Source organism: Manis pentadactyla, chromosome 10, assembly GCF_030020395.1.
Source record: "Manis pentadactyla isolate mManPen7 chromosome 10, mManPen7.hap1, whole genome shotgun sequence".
In the NCBI taxonomy this organism is placed as follows: domain Eukaryota; kingdom Metazoa; phylum Chordata; class Mammalia; order Pholidota; family Manidae; genus Manis; species Manis pentadactyla.
Genome location: NC_080028.1, coordinates 80,285,963 through 80,311,740, shown reverse-complemented (window position 1 = coordinate 80,311,740; position 25,778 = coordinate 80,285,963). Strand labels below are relative to the sequence as shown.

At 46.1% G+C, this 25,778-nt stretch overlaps 1 protein-coding gene across 1 annotated transcript in view; it reads right to left on the bottom strand.

Annotated features, from left to right (window-relative positions):
* Nucleotides 1–23,802, bottom strand: part of HS3ST4 (heparan sulfate-glucosamine 3-sulfotransferase 4) — a 392,531-nt gene extending 368,729 nt beyond the window's left edge. Inside the window, exon 1 of the mRNA XM_036916900.2 lies at nt 23,069–23,802. Coding sequence (XP_036772795.2) covers nt 23,069–23,802 — 734 coding nt within the window. The remainder of the gene's footprint in view (nt 1–23,068) is intronic.
* Nucleotides 23,803–25,778: the final 1,976 nt, after the last annotated feature.

Genomic DNA, 25,778 nt, shown 5'->3' with positions numbered 1-25,778 from the left:
GTTTGCTCGATGTCTTCTTACCTCTCTGTTGCCTTTACAAGTTCACCTTTACATATTATCTCCCCAGTCTCACAGACCAAGTCTAAGCCTCCTCTTCTCACCATATACTTGATCTCTATGCAGACCATCACCGACCACGGCTTCATCACCTTTATGCTGACAACTCCCAAATGTGTACCTCCTAGCCACTGCCTCTCCTCTGAGCTCAGATACATAAATCCAACTACCTAGTTGGTAACTAACACATACATATCTCAAAACCATCTGAAACTCAACATTTATGAAACTGAACTCACTATCTCCCCTGACTAACCAGGGTCCAGGTGAAGGTACCATAAGCCTACCTCCAGTGGCTTAAGAGAGTACAGAACTGTATTGTCTCAAGCAACAAGAAGTCTCTTGGACAGAGCTGGTCTCAAGTGTGCCTGCATTCAGGAATTTAAACAAGAAAAGGTCTCTCTCTCCGTTTCTTGTCTCTGTTCCCCTCCATCTGACACACTCTCCCCCTCTACTGCCAACCAGCTTTCCCCATGGAAAGGAGACATTATTGGAAACATCTATAGCATGCCAGCCTTTCTGTGCTAAGACTCCAAAGACAAATGCCCCTTGTCCTCCCCTTCCCACAAAAGGGAATCTTGTTGTCCAAGACCTGGTCACTAGGCCAACACCTATACCAAGCATGTAGCCACACTGAGGCATAGCATGCTATAGCCAGGGAAGCTAGGTTTTCTGAAGGGGAATCTAACCAAAACCCATATGATTGGATTAACAGTTCAAAGGAGGAGGGCACAGGTGTGCTGGGCAGGTTAACTGAGCATATGCCCTCTATCCATCCCAAGCCTGCTCTTCTCCCTGTGAACTTATGGTGACTTTGGTGACTCGCAGACTCAAGGAATCATTCTCCCATACAGTCCCATGAGCCACCTGCTGACTTCCCTTACTCGTATCCCCCAAAGGCAAGCCAATATTCTGTGCTTTCAATTTTAACCTCCCAAATATCACTCAAAGTCATCCAGTCCTTTCCATCTTCGCTGCCATCTCCCTGGTCTAAGCCACCAGAAACCTCGCTCCTGGGCTACTACTCTCCTTCCTGTATTCACAGCCTCGTGCCTGTAGTCCACTCCCCACACAGCAACCAGGCTGATCAAAGTGGAACCTGACCGCATCACCTGTCTGCTAAAACCATCAAACAGTCCTCCATCTCTCCTAGGAGAGAGCTCCAAATATTTAACATGTCCTACCAATCCCACAGAGCTATCCTTTCCAACTTCATTCTAAAAGATGCCTTCCTCTCTTAATGAGCCCCAGCACTGTGTCCTGGAAGAACTCAGGTTCTCCAACATGCATCCACCCTCCTGCCATGAGGTCTCTCCCTGTGCTGTTCCCTCTGGGTGGACTGCCCTCCCGCACACACACACACCTTCACCTCCGACTCATCCTTCAGATCACAGATCAAATGCCCCTTATTCAGGGGAGCCTCTCCAGAACCTCCAAGCCTCCAAGAGGTAGATCTGTTGATTTATGGTCAAACTACACTCATTGTTACATTCTCTTACAGTACAGGGCACCACCCTATCATAGTACTCATTACTCTTTTTTTCAACTTTATTTACCTGGACCGGGTATGTCTTTCTTCTCCACTGGCAAGCAAGTGCCACAAGAGCAAGAATCAACTGCTTACTTACCTTTGCAACCCCAACACCACCCACAGTGCCTGGCACACGGGGAGGCAGTCAGTATGGATTGAGACATAAACGTCTCAATGGTTTCTAGCAACTGAGATTGAAAGTACAGGTTCTGGAGTTACGCAAGTTATAATCTTGGACAAGTCACCTGTAATGTCCCTTCTGTAAGTCTGTTTCTTCATCTATAAAATATGGACAATAAAGGTTCATAACATGATCAACCTAAAGTACTTAACACAATTCCTGGAACCCAGAAGGCAGATGTGTCCATTAGCCAAGAGCAACTGAAACCCCAAAATATTATGACTTAAGCAATACAGTAATTTATCTCTCTTATTCATAGGGCTCCCATTGGACTCCTTCTGTTCTATTGGTCCATCATTCTGAAGAGGGGCCTTTCTCACCATCATGTCAGATCCCATCAACAGCAAAGGTAGAGTATCCTTGCTGAGACATTTCCTAGAATTCACATCCCACTAACCTGATCTTAACTGCATCACCACACCAAGCAGAAGGAAGGCTGGGAAATACAGTCTGTATTCCAGATGGTCATGTGCCCAACAAAAACTGAGAGACACACAGCAGCCTCTTTCACAGCAAGACAGTGAAAGGAAAATTCTTACATGGCAACTGGGCATTTCATTTCAAGGAGTACCTCCATAAAAGACTATATAGGCAAATGAGACTGCAGAAGCACTATCTTCTTGTCAGCAGAAGGCACAGAAATGTATTTGTTGAATTTTAAAGAAAACCACCACTGCCACCATACCAGATGTGAACCTTCTTGATCCATGGCTGTAGGTCCCCAGTGAAAGTGACCAGCTCTGGTCTCATCCAAGTTCTCTGCATCTCCTCCCTGATTATGGTGGAAGAGAGGCCTTCAGAGGTCTTCCCGTCATCACTCACAAATGCCTGCCTCGGGATCTGCTGTCTGAATGATGCACGATGCCAACAGGTGCCAGACTGGACTCCTCAGGGAGCCCCAGGGCTGTCTTCTGCCTGCAGAAGCCCCACCGGGCAGGTGGTGGACTGGAGGGCTCTGGCTTCACTGTACCTGACACACTGAGGGCGTCCGCACCTGCCACCAGCCACCACCTCAGAAATCTAATCCTGCTTTAGAGCGAGAGCAATCCTGTCACTCCACTGAAATTCACTTGGGAAAAGTTAAAAAAGGAATCTTTGGCCTCACTGTGAATTCTCAAGTCTTACAGAAAAATGAATCTGCAGCAGTTCAAAGAGAAAAAGGAAGTATTTACTTTTTTCTCTTTTCATGCAGAAGAGAAAGGAGCACTGAGAATTATTTTGATGACAGAAACTAAACTCTAAATAAGAGCATCCAAGAGTGATAGCCACACTCAAATTGCCTATTTTCTTTCATCTCATGGTAATTGTATGTGGAATCACCAGCCTTATTATTAAAAGCTTTTATCAAGGGCCAGTAGGTGCCTGGGGCACAAAGGGGCTGAGTTTTACTAAATCTATATCATTACTTGGAGACGACATGGAGGTCTTTCCCAAGAATGGAAATAAGATTGCCTTCTGACAACTTATCAAAATATATCAAAGTGTATCAAAATTTTTCAAATGCAAATGCAGACACCTTTCATTTTCTCCACAAGACATACACATTCAAGAACACAAGTATATCTTCTGCAGCCTTACTGTAGAACCAAAAGGCGGAAACCAAAGAGATGGCCCTTCAGAGGGGAGTGGCTAAGTGTATCAGGCCACCTCCTTGCAGAAACAGTCGTCCCGAGATCATAAAATGACGGACTCGGCCTCTGTGAAGTGTCATGGGCAAGCGTTCAGGGTCTAATGAAAGTAACCAAAGCAGACACAGGCTCTGAAGTCAGACCTGCCTTCAGTGTGTCCCAGCTCCGCGACTCTGAGCAAGTTACTCAGCGTCACTAGGCTGGAGTCTGTGCATCTGAAAATGGGCTGAGAGCAGGGCCACGTCATAGGGTTGTGGACGGATTAGGCACCACACTTGGCCTATGGATGGTGAGCTGGCATGGGTAAGTGTTTACAGGGCCATGCCAGTGTTAGCAGGAGTCAGTAACATCTCTTCAGAGGCATCAGACCCTAGCCAAGGGCCGCACCTTCCTCTACTGCCTGAACCACTCAAAGGGAAGGAAACGCACTCGACGGCGAGCACTGGCTCCCTTCTGGAAATGAAGCTGCCTCCCAGGAACCAAGATGTGAGTGTGGAGAGAGGCAAACTCTCATCTTATTTTCACTTACTTGCTGGTGTTTTTTCCTTCTAATACCAGTTCATGGTGCTTTTACAATAAAAATTTTTTTTTCAAGATTCGCTTCTAAGAATTAAACTTTCATGGTGTCTCTTAATGGATTGAAGTACAGATATGCAGAGTCCCCAGAAGGAGACTCTGAACCTCGGGGCTCATATAGCTGGACTGGAAATAGCGAACATACCTGAAGACAGCATGTGACTGCCTAGGGGCTGGGATTGTCGCTGAGTCCTGGCAGCTCAGGAAGCACAGGAACAGCAGAGGTGGGAGGGGCTTCCAAGCAGCTCAAGAGGCAGAGGCAAGCGTGGCCCACAGACCCGAGCCTGACCCACCTGGCTTCTGCGCTGTGCTGTGGGCTGCACTGTGTCCCCTCAAAGTTCACATGCTTCAGGCCTCACCTCAGGACCTTTGACCGTGACCATACTGGGAGATAGTCTTTCAAGAGGTAATGAAGGTAAAATGAAGTCATTAGGAAGGGCCCTAATCCCGTATGACTAATGTCCTTACCAGAAAAGCCAATGTGGACCCAGACACGCAGAGGGAAGATCGCGTGAGACACAGTGAGGAGCCCAGCATCTCCGAGGCACAGAGAAGCCTGAGAAAACAGCAGCCTTGGCCTTGAACTCCCAGCCTCCAGAGCTGTGAGGAAGTGAATTCCCATAGTCTAAGCCCCAGCAGGTGGTCCTTGGCTACAGCAGCCCCAGTGCACTAACAGACCTGGGACAGATGACTGAGCTTTGCCTACCTTAGTCACCTGGTGTGTGAGATGGGGTAAGAGTAGTCTCTCTCTCTCTTTCTCTCTCTCTCTCTCTCTCTCTCTCTCTCTCTCTCTATCTCTCTTTCTGGGGGAGCTCATGAGAACTGTGGTTTGAGGAGCAAGTGCATGTAGTTCTTGGTGGGCATTTATCTGAATGGCAACTATTCACCCAGTGGCACTATAATGTTTCTCTGAAGAAGAGTGAAGCCCTAGGAACAGCTGGAGTCCAACATCAGGACAGGAGGAAATTCCATAGCTGTGGTTCATAAGGTGAAGCCAGCAGGGCAAGAAAAAAGCCAGGGTTAGGGAGGAGCCAGGTTTGGGTTTTGGAAGCCCTTCTCTTCCATGCCAGGTAGTTCTGCACTTTATAAAAACCAGGAGCATGTGTGTCACAGCGCTTTGTAACAAGGGAGTGATATTATTCCCAAAATTCAAGCCAAGTACCATTTATGAAAACACTTTCCCATGTTATCAACTTCAGCAGAGGCAGGGGTGGGGGTTCATCAGGAACAAGAATGTGCACATGATGTCACTAAGCAAAACCCAGTCCTGACACCAGCCCCTCCCCACAGACATCCCACAGCCAATGCAGCTACCGGAAGCAGTTCGGAGCAAGATGACGGAGGGGCGCTGCTTTCCACCCCTTCCCCTGCCTTGAGGTAGCCTGGGCTGAGGGATTGTTTTTCCTCCTCTTTTTAAAAATAATTCTTTAAAAAGAAAAATTGCCCAGGGCAATTCCCACACCTCAACTGCCCCAAGTGGAGAAGGGGAAGCTGAGTCACTGCAGCTCTGAAGCTGCCAGCTCACAGCTGGGCTTGGAAAATCAGTACCTCTCTCTGAAGTCATCCCAAGTGCTGAGACCTCTAAACCAAACTACAGCAGGTAGACGTTGTCAACAGTCTTTCATAGAACTAGGAGATGCGGGTTTATTTCCTGAAGAGTCTCGGAATGCAAAAACAGCTATTCTCTAAGACGGAGATGAGTGGAATTCAGCTGTCCAGGAGGTTTCCAGAGAATCACAACTCTGGTCTGAAGACAGGCACGAGAAACAGCCGTCCTTGGGGCGACTGTGCACGGAACAACACCTTATCTTCTCTGTCACAGAAGCAGCACAGTCTGTTGGCTACAAGAATGCACCTGGTGCCCGGGTCATACCAGCAGCAAGCTGTGCATCTTTGAGTATCATTTCTCACCTCTCTATGCCCCCACCTTCACATGCAATGCAGTACCCTAATCAACAGGGTTGTTGGGAAGATTACGAGAAAGGAGGGACAGGAACACACTGGGGTTTTCTTTTAACACCGCAAGAATGCCAAGGAAGTCACTCTATTATTAAGCATGCATACTAGGCAAAGTATAATTGCTGGAAAGTAGAAATCACTAAAACTAACTTCCTCCCTCATCCCTTCCACTTAAGATTCCACCTTTTTCTGAAATAAGAGAGAATTTTAAAGAAGTCTTTGGAATCTTAAAAGAATTCACAAGAAATTTGCAAGACCACTCTCCTACAGAGATAAGCGTTCAAATATGTCAGCCTGCTTGAGACTGGATGACCAGCAGCAAGAAGTATTTTTGTTACTGCACTTAATTCCTCCATCTCTTTCTCCTTCAGCAGGCAAACCCTGAAAGGGAAAGGGGCTGTGGCTGTCTTCTTCTGTGGAGGAAACGAGTATAGCCCTAAATCCCCCCTCCGCAGCCAGGATGGGGTAGGCATCCACAGGCAAAGGACTTCTGGGAAAGCTGGAGGCTGAAGCACCGGAAGCACAGTTCAAGGGCCTCAGGGGAAATGGGCCTGGACTTAATCACTGACCCTGGGGCTTTATAAACCCAAGGTTCACAAGTGTCTAAGGCATCCCTGCTGAGGAACCTTCAGGAAGATCCTTTGTGACACCAGTTTCTCACACACACTCTCACTGAGAAAGGAAACATCATCGTGTGCTAATGAGAATCCCCAGGCGATACACAAGGTAACGATTTTTAAACATCAAAACACTAGATTTGTCAAAGGAATTTTTCCCCCTGAGGATGGATTTATTTTCATTTCTAAAAATTGTATTTTTTATCCATAAAATGTCTTGCAAAAGCTTAAAAAAGTCAAATCATAGTTAATTCTATAGCACAGGCCTTAACTTAAACAAAAAGTAAAATGATACAGAATCAGGCCTGTTCTAGAAATTCTGGGCTGTCTAGTTGTTATATTAAGACTAATCAAATGCCAAATCATTTCTCCCTCTCTTAAAGTGAATCTGGGCAGGAAGACTTAAATGTGATTAAATGGTTTCACTTGCTATTTGAAGAACTCTTGTATAAGATGTACAATCCCTTTAAGTATTCCAAGGCAGCTTCCAGGGGTTGCTAAGAGATAGAAATAGAAAATTTTCTAAATAAATAATTAGCAGTATCTGAGGGGCAGGCTCTTTGAGTATTTTTTTCAGGATTTAATACATAAGAGGTGTAGAGACTAGACACGTTTCCTATCTTGTTCTCTCTCTCTTCTTCCTTTCCTTCTTATCTTTCTGTGTGAAAGAAGAGATGATGAATCTTCAAGCAGTGAACTGCAGAGGGAGATTTTGAGCCACTCGGCTGTGCCCACCTTGGTAGAGAGACATAGAACAGGACACAGCCCTTCTATCTCCAAGCAAGCCAGGACCAATCCGGGTATCTGTTTTATTCAGTTGTACTTTGGTGAAAGATTCCATATGAACAGAAGAGTCTTGAAAGACATCTGTTGTCCTGGCACCAGCCTCCGCTTCCCTTTGATCACTGCGACCTAGTCTGCCTTGGGAAAATGCCCCCCATCAGCTCCTCTGAGAAGGGGAGGAATTGCCTTCCATCTCTGCTCCCGAGAGGAAGAGCCTCAAGCCTCACCCCCTCTCTGGCAACAAGAACCAGTTGTTGGATGTACCCGGGACTCAAAAGGAAACCAAGGGGCTTAGTAAGACTGCAGCAGAGACTTCTAGAACAAAGATGGTTTTCTACTGCATTGGAGGGGAAAACACTGGGCTGTACACACTTACAACCACTTAAATTTAAAACCACAGGTTTTAAGAAAGCAACCAATCCCCTCAGAGGCAACAGAATCCAAAAGTCAGCTGTCTGGTGATACTGTGTGAGCCATGATTAAGCTAGCCCTACCCAGGACTTCACAGATATTAAGCCACTAAATTCCATTTTGGTTCATGTTTAGATCAGATTTTACCTGGAAGTTCTGTGTGTTATAACCAGAAGAATCCCAGCCAAAAGAGCTGAAACTAAGTTTCAAGCCACTTGGAAAGATTTTCTTTAAACATGCTCCAATATATTGTGATTTAGGGCAATTTCTTCCTCTTGACGGCTGAGAGATGGAAGAAAAAAATATGCAATCCCAAGAAAACCCAGAAGCACCAAGGCCAAGGTAAATGGAAAGCAGGAGCATTCAACAATGATGCATAAGTGAATGAGAACAAACTTACTCCCTGTGGTGTTCTAAGTAAGGAAATCAGTCATTCGGGGTGAAGTCCTGGGGTTGGAAATCACTGCACAATTTTCAGATTGGAAATGGATTGTGTGTACTCATTTAATATCTTGCATGTGTGTTTTAGTAACATTTTATAAAATTAAATCTTAATGTATGTTTATGGTAACATGCTATGTTCATTGTTTACCCACATGCAGAGTCAAAGAGTGCTAAGAGAGAAAGAAAGATGCCACCTGGTGATATTCTCTCTGTATCTGAACACAAATGAAGAAATTGGCTAAGAGCATAGAGAAAAAAGACACTCAGCTATCTGAGTTTGTTTTAAACATGCCCTAAACATCTGTTTTGGTGTCTGCTTAGTGTCTCCTGAAAGTGAACCTTCTATAAAGCCTCTTGTTGTATAGGGGCAAAACTGTAGGGCTAACCAAGGTTGGAAGGAACAAGGAGCCACTCAACACATCTCAGGAAACGCTTTGCTTGGCCTCCGCATATGTCACATCACCACCACCTAGTGGCGGTGTGCTTGAATAACAGGGATAGCCGAGAGTTACATAAACATCTTTTAAATTGACCCCAGCAACATCAATGTAATTTTGTTGCACCAGACCAAAGCTTGCTCTTCCATCTAGAATGGGGGAATTAAGACCAAGAAATTTGACATCAGAAATCTCAGTGGGGTGGAGTAAATATTAAGAACACCACCACATTTACCAGCATTTTCCAATGAGTGGAGCTCTTTCAACAAGGAGTGTACAAGGTGAGTCCAGATGGTACAAAAAAAGGTCATGCTATGGAGGAGATGGTGGCACAGAGGCTTGAATGAAGGTGGGTTGCAAGCCATATGATTATCTAAGGTAAAAGCATTACAGGTAGAGGGTGAGGTAAGTGCAAAGGCCCTGAGGCAAGGCTATGTTTGGCTTCTCAGGTACAGCAAGGAGACAAGCAGTGGAGCAAAGAGAAGGCAAATCAATGTGGTTGAAGAGGTGAGCAGGAGTCAGATCCTACAGGATCTTGTAGATCATGATCAGGACTAAGAATTTATTTCTAGGTTGAAAAGAAGTCACTAGAAAATTTAAAGTAGGGAAGTGATGTGGTCTGTTTTATGTTCTAAAAGGATAACTTACTCTAATCACTGTGTAATGAGCAGACTACAGCAGGGCATGGGTGTCAGCAGGAACAAAAATAGAAGTCTACTGCAGCAGCTGGGCAGGGGTGAGGGTGGCACCAAGGCAGGTAGTACCAGATAGATACATACATCCATACATATATACACACACATATATGCATAAAGGTATATGCATAACATACATAGATACACAGATACATACATAAATGTGTGCACATGTATATCTCTGCCTCATCAAACACACTTATAGTAATGATATAATTCTCAAATATTGAAAATTATTTTTTTCATGTAAAAAAAATCAATGTAGGCAAGTACAACTACAGGGCAAAACAAACCTGCAAGAGTAACACATGGTGAAGTAGAGCAGATGCCAAACCCCTGACATCAAAATAACACTACTAGAGAACCAGGTAAACTTTGTGCTGTTCTAAAATAACCTCTGGTCTCCTAAAAGAGTTATGTGTTCTAGTTGCAAATATATATATATTTTTTTTACTTAATTTATTTCACCCTTCCAACCAGATTCACCTCTCAATAGAAGAGAAGAGATACAGCATGACTGTATCTTTGTGTTAGTTATCTTAACAGACAGCTGAGTGTCCCCCAGGCTCCTTCTCCCCTCCTTCTTGGGCACAAACACAACCAATATGGTCTCAACCATTGCAGCCAGATGTGGCCATACAATGAAATTCTTACCAACAGAAAGTGAATGGAAGTTATGAGAGTCACTTCTGCCTCGCTTGCTTATGAGCAAACTGCTTCCTGTATTTCTGCCCTGTGCCTTAACTGCTGGTGGAATGTAGATTGGGTGGAATCCTGGTTCTACCGTGCAGAAGAAAAAAGCTCTTTAAGCTAGGGGTTCTCAGCCAGAGGCAATTTCGCCCTCCAAGGGACCTGTGGCAATGTCTAGAGACATTTTTGGCTATAAAAATTGGGGTCAAGGGGATAACTACTGGCATCTTGCTGGGGCTGTCGGAGGAGACTACTGGACAGCCCCCTACAACACCTTCCTGGCCCAAAATGTCAATAGCGCAGAAGTTGAAAAACCTCGCGCTATAGCCATGTTTCTCAACCTTTGTGTGTAAAAATTACCCAAGCATCTAAAAGTGCAAATTCTGCTTCAGAAAGTTTGAGATGGGATTTAAGAGTCTGCCTGTCTAACAAGCTCCCTGGAGGAAGGCAGATGGAAAGAATAGAAGTTGGGCTTCTGATCTCTTGGAGCACAGCAGCCCCACAGGCTAGGCGGGCTGCAGGGTTCACACAGGGTTGCTAGTCCATCACTGTACCCCTGACCTCACTGTTCCCAGCTTGTGTTCCTCCGCCTGGCTGGCCGTCATGCAGGACTGATTGCTACAAACTATGAATATCAACTTTCATCTTGTAGAAGAAAAATCACCTTCTGTCTTATATAAGCTGCTGTGTGTTGGGGTCTCTTTGTTCCAGAGTTTAGCTTTTAACCTACCTAGTTTGTCAAGAGACCTAAAAAGCTGGAAGGTGATATTTCCCAGCAGGGCAGAAAAAGCCATGGGAAGAAAAGAAACAAGACCCTGACTGCTACAGACATCCGAGCAGAGTGTCCTGCTGTCCAACAATGACTGCAAAATGATTGGCTTAACAGTTCTGCAAGTCAGAAGTCTGAAATGGGTCTCGCTGGGATAAAAATCAAACTGTCAACAGGTCTGCGTTCCTTCTGGAAGCTCTCAGGAAGAATTAGCTCCCTTCCCTTTTCCATAACTTCCAGAAGCTGCCTGAATTCCCTGGCCCATGGTCCCTTCCTCTACATTGAAAGCCAGCACCAGCAGAGTGAGCCCCTCTCATGCTGCCACCCCCCTGGTCCCCTCCCCTCTGCCACTTTAAAGGCCCCTTGTGATTACACTGGGCCCCTCCAGATAATCCAGGATAATCTCCCATTTCAAAGCCTAGCTGTTAGGCAATCATAATTCCATCTGAACCTTAATTCCCCTTTGCCACATATTTAATGTACTCACGAGTTCCAGAGGATAGGACGGTGGGGTGGGAGTATTTTTCTGCCTTCCATAGGCTAAAATGCAGGATGGTCAAGCAACAGGAAGGTGGGACAATCTGGGAAACACAGGGTGCACGGGAAAATGAGATGACAGGTCAGTTGAGAGCAAAATGAGAGAATATTCTGGTCACTTCCAAAGGCCACCAACTGCAGGGCAATTCCAAGAAGCAAATGTGCCCTATTGCTTTTTATGATTTTCAATGTAAAAGAATGATACATCAGTGGTCATGAGTCTGGGAAAGAGTTACACAGACAGGTTGTCCAGGAATTCTCAGCATCTTTATGCAGCCTGCCTTCACAATGTTTGATATCCATGCTATATAATAGTTTCTGTAAATTAAACTTCTTAATCTAACTTTTGTGATAAGAGTGCCTGTCCTGTATTTCAGGTACTCCCTGGAGTGCAACATTCCAGAAAACCAATTACTTGGGGGAATTCATGAAAACGTGCATGGATTATTAACAACTAACATACTTAGACAAAGCAGATCCAGCGCAATAGCCTTATTCTATCCTTGCAGAATCACTGTGGAGGTATTAGAGGCTGTTATACCCATTTTAGAGATGAGAAAACAGAGGCTCCAAGGCTACATATTTGTCCATGTGCAAAAAGCAAGACAGATGCAGAACTCAGACTCCAATCCTTAATTTCTGATTCCAGATTCAGTTTTTTTTGTTTTTGTTTTTTTCCAAGAAGCCACATAGCTCCAAACAATGGCCCTATGATAGAGGCACTCAGGCAGTTTGACTCCCATTTTCTCAGCTCCAGAAACACCCAACCTCTAAGCCCCTGCAGAAGCTTTACCCTGGAGGCACAGGTGTATCTACACCTACAGTGGTAACAAGTCAAACAGGGGCTTCTTTGTTAAGTGTTGATTTGATAGCAACTCCATCATTTTAATCATGCATTCAGAGAAGCATAATGCAAACTGTTCTTGGAGCATAATGGTCTATCAGAAATAATCTAAGCTCTTCTGGAACTTTGGCAGTGACAGCAACAAAGGTCCCAAAAGCCATATGTTACAGTAAAAAGATACCTGCTGGTGACAGCCTGCTGTGTGACCCTGGGACTGTCACTTGTCCCTCTGAAGTTTCATTCTCTTTACTTATAAAATTGGGATAAGAAAGTATCTACTTCATAAAGCTGCTGTGAGGAATGAATGAGGTGCTGTAGGGAACTTCTGGGGAGACCGTCTGGTCCACAGCTGCACAACTTACTTGAGTGGGTTTCTCTTTCTTGCACCCAAAATAGTCTTGCAAAAATAGCCATAGGAAAGCTTAGAACAATGCTTAGCCAGAGTTCCTAAGAAATGTGTTATTTTTCAGAAGCCTGGAGTTTTGCAAGAACACTAAGCACCCAGAAGGTACTCCTTTAATCCATTAGTTCACTGATTCACAACTAGTGATTAACTAGCCACCATTATTGAGTGCCTACTGTGTGACAAGTACTGTTCTGGGCACTGATGAGGGCCAAGATGAACAGGACAAGAAGCCTGCTCCTGGGCAGTTTAGCGATCAGTAAGAGATGAGGAGTTGGGATGGCTCGGGAGAGTGGTATATGCTTGGAAAGTAAACAAAACCACAGAACAAGCTCAGAAGTGGAAAGCGGTCTTTAAACTAGGTGTTAGGAAATGTCTTTTAGAGGAGTGAAAAGTGAGCCAACACCTGCTGGATTAGGAGACAGGCAGTTTAGAGATCTGGGACAGACTATTCCAGGAGGAGGGAGTAAAAAAAAGGCCCTAAAAGTGGAAACCAGCCTAGTCCCAGAACAGGAAGGAAGCCTCTTTCACTTTGTTGTTGGGACAAGACTCCCCATGAGCCTATCCTGTAGGCAGGCCAGGTCACCTGCACGCAGGAAATGAAGAGCTTCTAACAGGGAAAGCCTAACAATTATTACTTACTCCCAGGACGCTGAAAGGCAATAATTCCAGTGGAAAAGGGCTCTGAGACAAATCAAAGGAGATGCTGTACATCTGGAGCCAAACACCTGGGTTTGAATCCCAGCTCTTCATTCTAAACATGTTACTTGGTCTCTGAGTGTCTCCATTTGCTCACCTGGAAAACATGGCCCATCCCAGAGCCCTGTCTTGGCAGAGGGTTTCGGCCCCGGGCAAGTTCACTCCTGATTCAGTGAGACTGAGAAATGACAATGGAATGCTCCTGGGGTGAAAGGGTTTATACCCAGCTTTATTCTCAGGGTGGCAGGTCACGTGCTAGAATCCCATCCACCTTAGGGCAAGTCTGCAGGCAGCAAGCTGGTCTCTGCCTCTGGGCCTCTCTGCCCCCCACAGCCATCTCAGTCTCTATCCTCCGCGCTGCCACCACTCAAGCCTCTGCTCTCCTGCAGCCGTGAAGCCCAGAGCACTGGGAGGAGCTTCTTATATAAAGTCAGTAAAAATTTATTGCCCACATGTGTGCAGTGAGCAAGCCAACCAGGGTCAGATGAGAATCCTGGCCATAGGAACTTTCATTTTCTCCACACCATCTCACAAGGTTCTTGTGAAAAAAAGGTATCTGAGGCTTGGAACATAGCCCAACATGTATGAATACAACATGTGTCTACCAGCATGACTGTTACTCTCTCTACCAGGTACTTATTCTTTCCAATCCAAATCCTCATTTCTCTGTTTCATTAAAAGTAACTATCACTTGCCCTGATTTGGTTTTTGCTTTGTGCATCTACACTTAATAATTTACACCAATTCAACAGTTAATCCACACCTTGGCACAGTCCAACCACCCCTGAATTTGGCTGTATAAAACAGTCAGCAACCCCACCCCCCTAGTCCCACAGGAATTATAACACTGTTTATGAATCTGAACTACAACAGTTGTCTTACCACCATCTCTCCTGTCAAATAAAATGTGTAAAGTAAGGAAATCCTACATACCGAGTACAGCATGGTGGCCATGTTCACATAACAGGATTTTCAGACCACTTCAAACACAAATGACCTCAATTTAGCAGCAGAGAATCCCAATAAAAAAGGAAGAAGAGGGATAGAGGGAAGGGGACAGAAGAAAAATAAAGAAATGCTATCCTAGAGAAAGTGGGCTCTTTCCATTTAATGCCTCTCTTCTCTGATGCCTCTCAGTAAAGTATTAAAATTCTGTACTTACCAAGTCCCTTGCAATTTTTGCTCAATTTGTTCCTAGTTATTTTGTCTCTTTGGTTGTTTCTATATATAGACTCTTTTCTCTCATTTTATTTTCAAAATGGTTGGCATAGGCACATAGAAAAACTATATATTTTGCATAATAATTTCTTTACCAGTCCCCTTAATGAATCCTATTATTGTTTCTAATAGATTCATGGGTGGGATTGGTTATCTGAGAATTTCCATAAAGAGATGAAATTGCTGGCAGGTAGTGATAATTCCACCTCCCTCTTTCTTATTCTTTTTCTAATCCAAATGCACTATCTATTAATTCCTGAACAATGGTAAGTAATATTGATTATTATGGGCATTCTGGTCTTGTCTGGAGTTAATGGGAATGTTTCTGGTGTTACCATCAAAGATGATGCTGGCTTTGGGTATATCTCTTTTAGCAAGTGTTCTAAACATCAGGTCTAAATATTGTTTTACAGCTGTCTTTTTAGCATCCATAAAATAAATCATAGGATTTTTCTCATTTGCCTGTATTTAGAGTAAGTCATATTATTTGATTTTGTAAGATCAAACCATCTTTCCATTCCCGGAATAAATCCCACCTTGTAAGGATTATTAATACATTGTAATATAATCAGTTACTTGTCCAATTCCACACTCCATGAGTTTTTTCAGATCATTAGCCCTGATTGATTTATGTTTGACCCCTCTACCACATGGTTGCCAATCAATACATGTTTAATGAATAAATAAATGAATGAACAACTAACATGTCAAGTACACTGGACTTCCCCAAACTAACCTTTTGTACCTCTTTCTGGGTTAAAATACTCAGAGAGATCATGTACCTATCCCAGAGTAGATCTTTATATGTTTAATGAACATATGGTTTAACTGGCCCCACTTCTTCTAGCAATAGAACTTCATTCTCTATTGGTAAACTATTCCCTATGGTTTCAGTGGGGAAAATCCCACTTCCCTATTCCCACCACCACCCCAACTCAAAGCGGTGGCTACATCACACAGACCCGATTGCCTAGGCCAAAGGCATCTATAGGAATTTCTTACAAAAGCTCTTATGGAAAATTATTCCTAAAAGAATTGATAAACATATATTTATGTAGGGTTGCTGCTTACCATATTGCCTAAAATGTGGTAAGACAACCTGAGAATGAAGCAAGGTAGAGACAAACATGGCAAAAAAAAGAGAAAGAGACAGATCTAGTGACATCATATGAGTCCCTGGATCCAGTGTTTTCAGGACTTCCCAATTATGTAAGCCAATAAATTTTTTGTTGTTTTAATAGTTTTTTCATTTTCTACTACTTGCAACAAAAAATATTGTCTAATTCATGTGTTGCTTTGTTTCCCTGTAAATAGGCTTTATATATTCTTAAATAAAGGTTGAAAAAAACATTTTAAAGGAAGGCAATCCTAACTAGTCAGTGTTTAAAAAAAAAATCAACTGCCTGCTTTTAATTAATAGCAGACAGGCTGAAAAGCTCCCTTAGTGAATTATAATTTCAGATTGAAATTCCCAAGACAATTATAGAGACGCTTGTTAAACCACAGAAATCAATGGAATCAAGAGATTACTTTAACAGGGCAAGTGGTTCAATCAGTTCCAGAGATACCATCCATTATGCAAAACCAAAATCTGTAAAACTTTCTAACACCGAGCAATCTCTCATTCACCTGCAATCTCAGGGCCCCTCTCTTGACGCAAGTTAAAAGTAAAAATGCCTGGTATGACTTACAAAAATAAAAATAAATACATCATGTTATGATGGCAGCTGAACACCAGTGAAAGAAGCCAGACCGCAAGACGGACTTGTCTAGGGTCTTCCCAGACAGTCCTGCCTTCTCAAATGCCTTCAGTTCTGCAGAACACCTAAAGGCAAGCATGCTTTTGGCATTCTAAGTGCCACTGTGACTATCCAGGGTGAAGCAGCATCAATTCCTACTGTCGGTTCCAGAAAATATCAGAGTGCGGGAGCCCAGAGAGCCTGCCCACGTCCCCGCCCCGCCCCCGCGGCGCAGAAGTCTGGCTCCAGTTGCCTCGTGAAATCAGACTTCTCCTCCTTCAGCTCAAGTTACAATAGACCAAATTCTGGAATCCGGGTTTGATTATTCTCTGGAGAGCTACTTAAGAGCTGCTTCAGGGTTTGAAATCCCTCATTCAGACATAATCTTGGAATAAAAGACTATATACAAATGAAGAATGCATTACAGCTTTCTCTTTAGGGCCTTCAGTACTGATAGGCACGATAAAAGGGAGGAATTAAAGGAGATTGAAGAAGAAAAGCCAGGGGGAAAAGGGAGAGAGGAAGACAGAGGAAAGAGAGGAGAGAGAAAGGCACTGTCTCAAATTCTCCCATTTCATCCACACACAATCCCTTGGAAGTAACATTGAGCCCATTTTGCAGATGAAGAAATTGAGGCTTGGTGATATTAAGTTACTTGTCCGAGGTCACAGAATGAGGATGTAGTAGATTCTGGATATGGGGGTAGGGGATGGACATACTCCAAACAATGTTGGTTTTACTTTATTAGGAAGCTAATAGCTTCCTCTCTTTAAAGAATATAATACAGAGTTTTGTTCTAGTACCAAAGTATTTCACATGGATTCTCTGAAAACCATATATTCTCACCATCTAAGAAACAGAGATGAAGGAAGGAAAGAAGGGAGGAAGGGAGGGAGGGAGGGAAGAAGGAAGGAAGGAAAAACAAATTTAAGTGACCTGACTTCCATCAGAACTAGTATGTGGTGAATCAATTTTTCCACCTCTCAGGTCTTACTCAATCCACCTAACAAGAGTCTCTTTTATAAGCATAATGTACCTATCTGGATCAAATACAGATGCTCCTGCTTAATGAGTGAACAATGAAAATGTTCTCACCTTCAGGAAAATGTTCACTTGGAACAAAAGGAAAATTTATTTGTGAATTGTCTTTTTCTGTCTCAATGTTCTTGTTTATATTCAGCTTCTCTTGTTTTGTTGCAATATATCTGTGAGGTATTTCCCCCGTGCTGTTGCAAAATCTGTAAAGGGGGAAAAAATCTGAACTGAAATAGCACATGTAAGCCAGAATTCTGGCAACTGAAAAGGTTGTGGGTATGCCAGTGACTTTCTGAAATGAGTTTAAACCAGAGGCCGTGAACTGGTAGCCAGCTGGCTGTCTCCAGCCCACAGATGTGTTTTGTCTGTCCTGCAGTGTTGCCCATACAATGCTTTTAAGAAATTTCAATCTGTTGCCAACATTAAAAACCGGGAGATTTCACATCAAAACCTGGATTTCCAGTTACTTTTAAAAACTGGAATATCTGGTAACCCTGATGCCACATTTGCACATGTAAAAGAGTATATAGCAGGGATACAGCAGGAACATAGCAGGTCTGCCCCTTTAAATAGAGAAGACCCAGCTTCTCCCCATCTAGTATGGTTCACTCATTTATATGATCCACCTGGGCCCTAAAGGTATCTGAGCTGGAGACCCTGGGTTTAAAAGGTTAAGCAGATGTAGATTGCAAAGCCAATCATTATTTGACTTTTTTGAAAGATATCCCAAATAAGAGACTCTTTGGTCAATATTATGACAAAAGGGAAAGCATATGGAGACCAAAATAATTTGAGAAATGGAAAAACCCAGTAGTTGGGTCCATTTGGATTTCTGCTGTGGGATACCCATCTTTTCTTTAGAAAATACATTCACTTTTATTGTTTCATTTATTCCTTCACCACAACCCTGCAAGGAAGGAATTACTCTCAAATAAACTGAAAGTGAGTGATATTAAATCAGATCATCCAACTAGTAAGTTGCAAAGCCAGGTTTCGAACCCACTTTTGCCCAGCTACAAACATCATGCTTTTGGAATAATGAAAAAGCACTTTGCAAAGCTCTGAGGTTTTCTACCTCAGGGCCTTTGCATCTGCTGTTCCCTCTATTGGAAACCTCTCCACCCAGATCTTCACATGGCAGGAGCTTACTCTTTCACTTCATTTACATCACCTCAACAGAGAGGTTTTCCCTAATCATTTGATCTAAAATAACATATGCACATGCTTGCAAGCATGCGCACACACACACACACACAACTGATTACTCTCTAGACCCCTGCTACTCAAAGTGAGGTCCAGGGATCAGCAGCATGAGCATCACCTGGGAAATTAGAAATGCAGACTCTCAGGCCTTCCCCCACTAAGACCTATTGAATCAGAATCTCCATGTTGACAACATCCCAGGTGACTAACATACATTTAAAGTTGAAAAGCACCCCTCTACAGGAACCCTGCCCAGTAGAAGTATAATGTGAGTCACAGGTAATTTAAAATTTTCTAGCAGCACGTTAAGAAAAACAAAAAGAAAGATTGTTTGCCATCTCCCCTGCCCCCTACTATAATGTTAATTTCCAGGAGAACAGGGGCTTTGCTCATTCCATCCACCACTTTATTCCTGTTACCTACAACAGTACCAGGTACATGGTAATAACTACTCAGTGTTTGTTGAATGGAAGAATAAAGGAAGGAAAAAACCCTGTGACACTTAATTAGTGGCAGGCAGTGTAGTAAAGGGGAAGAAACCAGCTCTTTGAAATTGGACAGATGTGGTTAGCTGAACAATTTGATGTGAGCATTCAACATGGAGTTGCATGTCAGGTCTTCAGTATGGAGTTTTCTCCTGCTTTCTCACTGACTGTCTCTGTAAACATACCCCACCCTAAATGGTGTGCCGGTGAATGCCCACACCATGACCACTGGACCACAGACACGTGCACCGAGGCTTGCTCCTGCTCATCTGCCTGCGCTCCTGCTCCCTCATGGATTCATCACTCCACTGGAACTGTAACCACTGCATCGCCTTCCCCCTGGGACAGATGAGAGGCTGGCTGGGACAGCCCAGACCTGAACCATCCGTCGTGACCAGTATGAGATGTATTGATTTGTGGTATGTGTGATTTTCAGATATGCTTTATTCCCCCTTTGAGTGTTGTGTGAAAGGAAATTGCAAAATAAACTGTGTGATTCGTGCAACCTTAAGGGTGTTAAGTTCACTACTCCATCGCCCTGCAGATCCATACTTCCTGACCCGCTCACAGCAACATTTCCCAGCTCAGCAACCTTGCACCCCTCGTTTACCCTCCAGGAGCTGCCTGGAAAGCAGGAATACTGCTGTTTAGCTCACAGCCTCATCACAACACTCAAATGTGCTAACACGTCTCTAAAGCTCCAACCACCACAAATAACTGGCATCCAGTAAATGCCAGCGCCTCTCCGTCAGCCTCCTTTGCTACCTCTCCCAGACACCATGCAATACAGCTCACCTCTGTCCTCTGGAGAGCATGGCTGGGGAAACTGGTTTCCCTAGCTCATGGGACGAGTGTATTAACTTTTACCGGTGAAGACAACTTGAAACCATGGAGGGTCACTTCCCATTTTCCCAGGAGCCAAGTGGTTTCCAAAGCAAAGTGGTTATGTGTTCCGTATAGTCTGTAAACCACAAGGGAAGCAACAGCTCAAGTCCCCTCTGTCACTTTGATGGGTTCTGTTGTGGCAAGCTGCCATAGTGTCCCATTGCTTTGAAGAGCTTAAGGCCTCTGCCCAGACATTGTAGCAGCTCATACTGAAAAGGGTATTGTGACTCTGCCATTTTATTTTAGTTTATTGGTGGGAGGGAGAAACGGTGGGTTTAATCTACCCCCACTTATTAATCATTGGCCTGTGCCAATCCACCAAGTGCGGCTTGCTTTCTCATAGCTTTAACACGCACACATCCTAATCCATTAGTCTATCTTGCCCTGAAAATCTAATGCACATGTTCTAATCTCAAATGTGTTTTTAAATCACATTAGATCAACAGCACAGGAGAAAGCAAAACTGGAGTAACACCAAGGAAATAAAACTGCTAGGGCTGCTTAGATGGAGAAGAGGGAAACCCAAGCTGGCTCTGCTAGAACAGCCCCAATTCCTTCTTGCTTCTTCCTCTTGCTGAAAACACAAACGCCAGAAATGTCTGCAGAATTAGTAGGCTGTTAGGAGGTACATCGAAAAGAAAAACAAAGACAAAACAAATAAATGGTGGGGACCAAAACCTTTAATTAACCTGTGGATCTCTAATCAGACAAACAGTAGACTAAGATTTCAGGCAGAATAAATACATGGTGCATGGGGAGGAAGCATAACCATTAAATACAGACTCCACCATTTAAAAGGAGTTGGACTTGGGAACCAAGAGGAAAGATTTCTGTTATTGGTTTGAATCAATGCCACTGTTTCCTTTTCTACAAAAAAGTGACATTATTCTCATCCCGCCTTCCTTCATGGGAGAGAAAAGGAAGCCTGTATAGATGGAGCTAATGAAAACCCACAAAATCCATCACAGTACGTCTGTCCCTGGTAAGGCTGGAGAGGTATCCATGGGTCAAATGGGTGTCTGGGAGTCTTCTCAACAGCCAGATTTGGGTGGCTAATGAGTCCTCCATATGGGATAGATTCTTCTCCAGCACGTCCAATCTGCACCACTAAGCGGTACAAGGGATCTCCCATGGGTTAGACGCTGGGGTAGGGGATTGGGGACACAGAGGTGTCACATGGTCTTCCTCAGTGAGGACCAAGGGAATCTAGTTCTATCCCCACCTCTTCTGTATAACAGTTTAGTGGTTGGCTCCAAATATTGACACTGAACCCTAAATCTCACGCATGTGATGGCTGGGAGCACCACTGTGCTGCAATAATAGCTTCAAGGGCCATGTCATAAGAGCGAGGCAGTTTAGAGGCCTTCTTTTCCCAGCCTCAGTATAAAAGAACATAGGAAAATCTGGCATCTTCCATGCTTTCATTCAGAAAATTCTCCAGCCCCTCCAATGGGACTGCCTGACATGCATTCCACCATGCACTCCTCATCAACTTTATTTTAAATCATCTGGATAATAAAACACCCCCTTCTCTGTTTCCAGCTGCTGCAAAGCAACCCAGATACACTGGAAAGATTTGATCTTTATGCCTCTCTCTCCACCAAAGGGCACTTGACACTTCTCCCAAGATACACAACTTTAAAATCAGAATTGGAAAAAGCCACAGTTACCCTGCTAAGGCCAAAGCTATCCCACAGCAGAAACCAGAACATTCCTATAACCAACAATTAAACAACTGAAACCTTCCCAGACAGCATAGCCCTTCTCTCTTTTGCTGTTGCATTAATCATCCTAACACCTTTTTAATTATAATCACAAACTGGAAGCCATGGCTTGTGATGTTATAAATACTGATTTTCCAGTTAAATTAGGCATTTGCTGTTTTATGTTTTGATAGGAAGGGGCTGTTTGAAGCCTCTTAAAATATTGCAATTAGTTCTCTCTGTTAAAACAGACAAGGCATTAACAGACACATTTGCTGTTTCAGTTTAATGTGCCGGAATGTGTATGCTTAACTGTACTTCTCTGAAGCTTTGAAAGCATAAGTCATATTTTTTAAAGTGGAAGACATCATTCATAATGCACAATTCTATTTTATATTTCTTAAGTTATTTCTAAAACTTTCTCAGGCTGTAATTTAAAATTAGAAAGCACATCTCTTCAACAGGAAGGCGACTTGTCAGGAAACCATCCTTATTTTACCTAACGTCTCTGTTAAGATGATAGAATCACTTCAGCTGACAAAGCCTGTGTTTCCGTTTGACAATTACAATTAATTACTGAGATGCAACTGAGATGGGGCCAGCTCTCCAAATCTGTTTTCCAAAGAGATACAAAACGAAAGAAGGAAAGGGGACTTGGATTTGGGGCATCCGTACCAGTGCTGTTTTAGGTGCTATGGCCAGCAAGAAAGCTGGATTATTAATTTATTTTAGCTGCACTTAACTTTCCACCCCTCTCTTCTTCCTTTCTCTCACCAAGGGCAGAGTGTGGAAAAGGAGGGAGGTGAACATTTCACAAGACATAAACCCAATCTGTTGGCGCGGGTTGGAAAGGGCACGGGTGCCCGGCATACAAACTCTAAGGGCGCCAACTGTCATGTAGACAGTGATGCTCCTTATGCAAAATCGACTCCGTGTTCACGTGGCCAAGGGGGACAGAAAGTTCTGGAGAGGGGGAGAAGCCTCAGTCGTTACTAGAAAGCCGAATCTCACCTCCATCACCTTTTCAACCGTTCCTTGTTCATTTTGCTCTAACCTGAAAATACTGAAGTTGGACTCCAGCCACGCAAATACGTTTGAGGGCGATTCTGAGAGATTTCTGGGGATCTCAAATTCCCCATGGTCAATCTAGCTATCCTGTTTCGTTCCGTGGCGTCCTCAACACAAAAACGCAGAGCCCCGCCAGTGCCTGGGTTAGGAAAACCTCACGGGCACGAGGACTGGGAATTCCCCGGCTTGGAGCTGGCCAGATTCACAGAGCACCTCCCTGGACGAGGAGCCCGCGCCAGGCAGAGCAGGGTGACATCTACCCTAGCCCTGAAATAAAGTGCTCCTTAGTCAGGGTCCAGCCCTCTCCGCCGCACCCCAGGGGCAGCCCCGCCAGCGCCAGGGTACGCGGAGCCCTCGTGGGGCGGAGGGCTCTCGGGACTGTGGCGTCTGGATTTCCGGGGGTGTGGAAAGCGGCGGCTTCCCCTCCGGGTCTCCCCACGCGTCCATCCCCCACGCCGCGCCAGGTCCTACCTGTACCACTCCAGCCCCTTTTCATAGTTCCTGTCGAAGAAGTGCGGCTCTACGCCCACCGCCCGCACGTCCGGGTGGACTCGGATCGCCTCCAGCAGCGCGCGGGTTCCTCCCTTCTTGACCCCGATGATCAGCGCCTGGGGCAGCTTCTTCTCCCCATAGTCGGGGGTGCTGGCGGCGCCGCCCCTCTCGCTGCTCCCGTTGGCCGCCCGCCGGCCTGCGATCTCCTCGTCGGTGGTGCTGGACTCGTGCGCTTCCCTCTCCAGCAGCGCGCTCTGCGCGGTGATCATCTCGCTGGGGGCCAGCGGGGTCCGGAACCAGGCGTCCCGGGCGCCCCCGCCGCCGCTCGCCAACCCCCAGCCGTCGGCCCCGGGGGAGGCGGACCGCTCGGGGGGCTCGGGCGGCTCCCCGCGGCTCACGTTGTCCGGCAGCGGTGGCGCCGGCGGCTGCGAGGGGGCGCCGAGGCGCACGGGGGGAGGCAGCAGCGAGGGTGGCGGCGGGCTCGGCGGGGGCTCGGCGGCGGCTCCCGGCGGCTCCTGCAGCGCCAGGGGAAACTGCAGCGAGCCCGAGCCGCCCAGGAGGCTGTAGCACAGGTAGGTGACGGACAGGGACAAGGTGCACATAAAAAGCAGCTTGCGCGCCGGCGGCCCCTTAGCAGAGGCGCCGGGCGGCGGCGGCGCGGCGAGAGGTGGAGGCGGAGGCGGAGGCGGAGGAGGTGCGGGCCACGGGGCCATCGCGGCTCCCGGCTCGCGGCGGCGGCGGCGGCGGCCCCCGGCGCTGCCCGGACATGGTTTCAGCCGCCGCCCCCGCCGCCGCCGCCGCCGCCGCCGCTGCCCAGCCGCCCCGGCTGCATGAGGCGACGCCGCTGCGCCCCCGGCCCTGGCCGCTGTCCCGCTTCGCCCGGGAGAAGCCCGGCCGCATGGCCCCCCTCCCCACTATTCCCGCTGAGTCCGCGTGGCCCCCCGCCGCCCCCCCTCAGCCTCTGGCAAGGGGACTGAGGGGGGCGCGCGGACCCTCTGGCTGCACCTGCTCCGTCTGCAGCGCCCCCGCTTCCCCGGCTCCGCCGCCGCGGCTCTTGCTTCAGCCTCTGCCGCCGCCGCCGCGCACTGTTGCAGCCCCGAGTTCCTTCCCCGCTGCTAACTTTCTGCCGGGAGAGCGGAGAGGCGCGGAGGGGAGGAGGAGGGGGCCGGGCGCGCGCCCCGCGCCGCCGAGGGAAGGGAGGGTGTACCTCGCGCGCGCCTGCAGAGGGGGGCGCGGGGGCGGGGGCGTGCGCCTGGGCTGGGGCGCCTGGGAAAACGGAGATCGTGCCCCCCACTGAACACACACAAGCGCTGGAGGTGTTCCCCGCCCAGGCCCGCGTGCTTCCCCTCCCCTGGGAGCCTGGGACGCCGAGTTCTCCATCCCTTTCGCAGCACTTTTAGGGACCAGGAGCCCGAGGCCAGCGTGGGTGAGGCGCTCAAGGGAGCTGAGGGCCAGAGAGTGGCAAGCTCTCGCTTCCCCTTTTCCCCTAGGACTCCGGGCAAACTCGGCCCATTCCTGACCCGCCTTCTGTCACCCTGGATGGCCTCCTGACTTTGGCCAGGGAATGATTTCTTCCCCACAAAAGCTTTCCCATGCCAACTGACATCTTTCCAGCCTTCCCTTTCTTATTATCTTGAAGCTCCCAATGGATGGAGCTTTCACCCAACCCCCAGGTTTCCCTGCCACAGAGCCTTTGCTTCTGACCCACCACCATGTAAATGTGCTTTCTGCTGCCAAAGATGAGACTATTCCCTTTCTGACACCCTTATACCTTCGTCCCTTGAAGACATTGCCAATAAAGGATTTCAGGTCTCCCTGGACTGAAAGAAACTGAGGTCCTTATCACTCTAAACACCCAATAAGCACAAACAAATTGGGTTGTAGGGTGTCTGTGCATCGCTTCGTTGAATTTTTTTAAGAATCATGAAGTATATTTTCTCTGGAGAAAGATCTCCATCCCTCACCCTTTCCTGGGGGAAAGGTAAACATCAGAAGGCTTTGCAAGATTCGAAACTAGACTCTGCTTCCCATTGCCTTTTGCTCAGAGACGTATTGGATATGGGAAGCTGGAATGGGCGGACAAGGCAGAGTAATCAGCTGAGACACTTGAGCGGACACTGCGTCCTGGCGCCAGGGGCTGGCCCTGCGCACGCCTCCAGCCACTGTCTCCCAGGCACTGGCCAGGGTGAGTCCCAGTTTCCCTGTAGCCACAGCTGGGTGCCCAGCGGGTCTGCTTTCTCCTGGGGGAGGGGCCGATGCAGCTAACATCTCTGATTCTGTTTGATCACATAATAAGAACAACAGTTGAAAGAAAATGTATATAACGTCTAAATATTAACTAGATATCTAGTGCTAAAGAGGAAAAAAAAACGTTATACAAATAAAATGAAGAACATGGACTTTTCCCTGAGTGAACAAAAGCTCACTGCTGCTCTCAGCTGGACATGAGTTTCCTTCACTGCAGCTTTAGTTCAGATAAAGATTATTCCTTTATAATATATTTTTTATGGTACACTGGAGACTTCTGAAATGCAGAGTCTGGTGTCCTGTAAATCATTCCGTGTAACTAGGGGTGCTTTTTCACACACCACAGGACTGCATTGCTGTAATGCTAATGCAAGGGGCCAACTGGAGCTGAGAGAAACACAAGCCTTGCCTGTCCCTCCTTCTGCTCCAAGCCCAGCTCTGG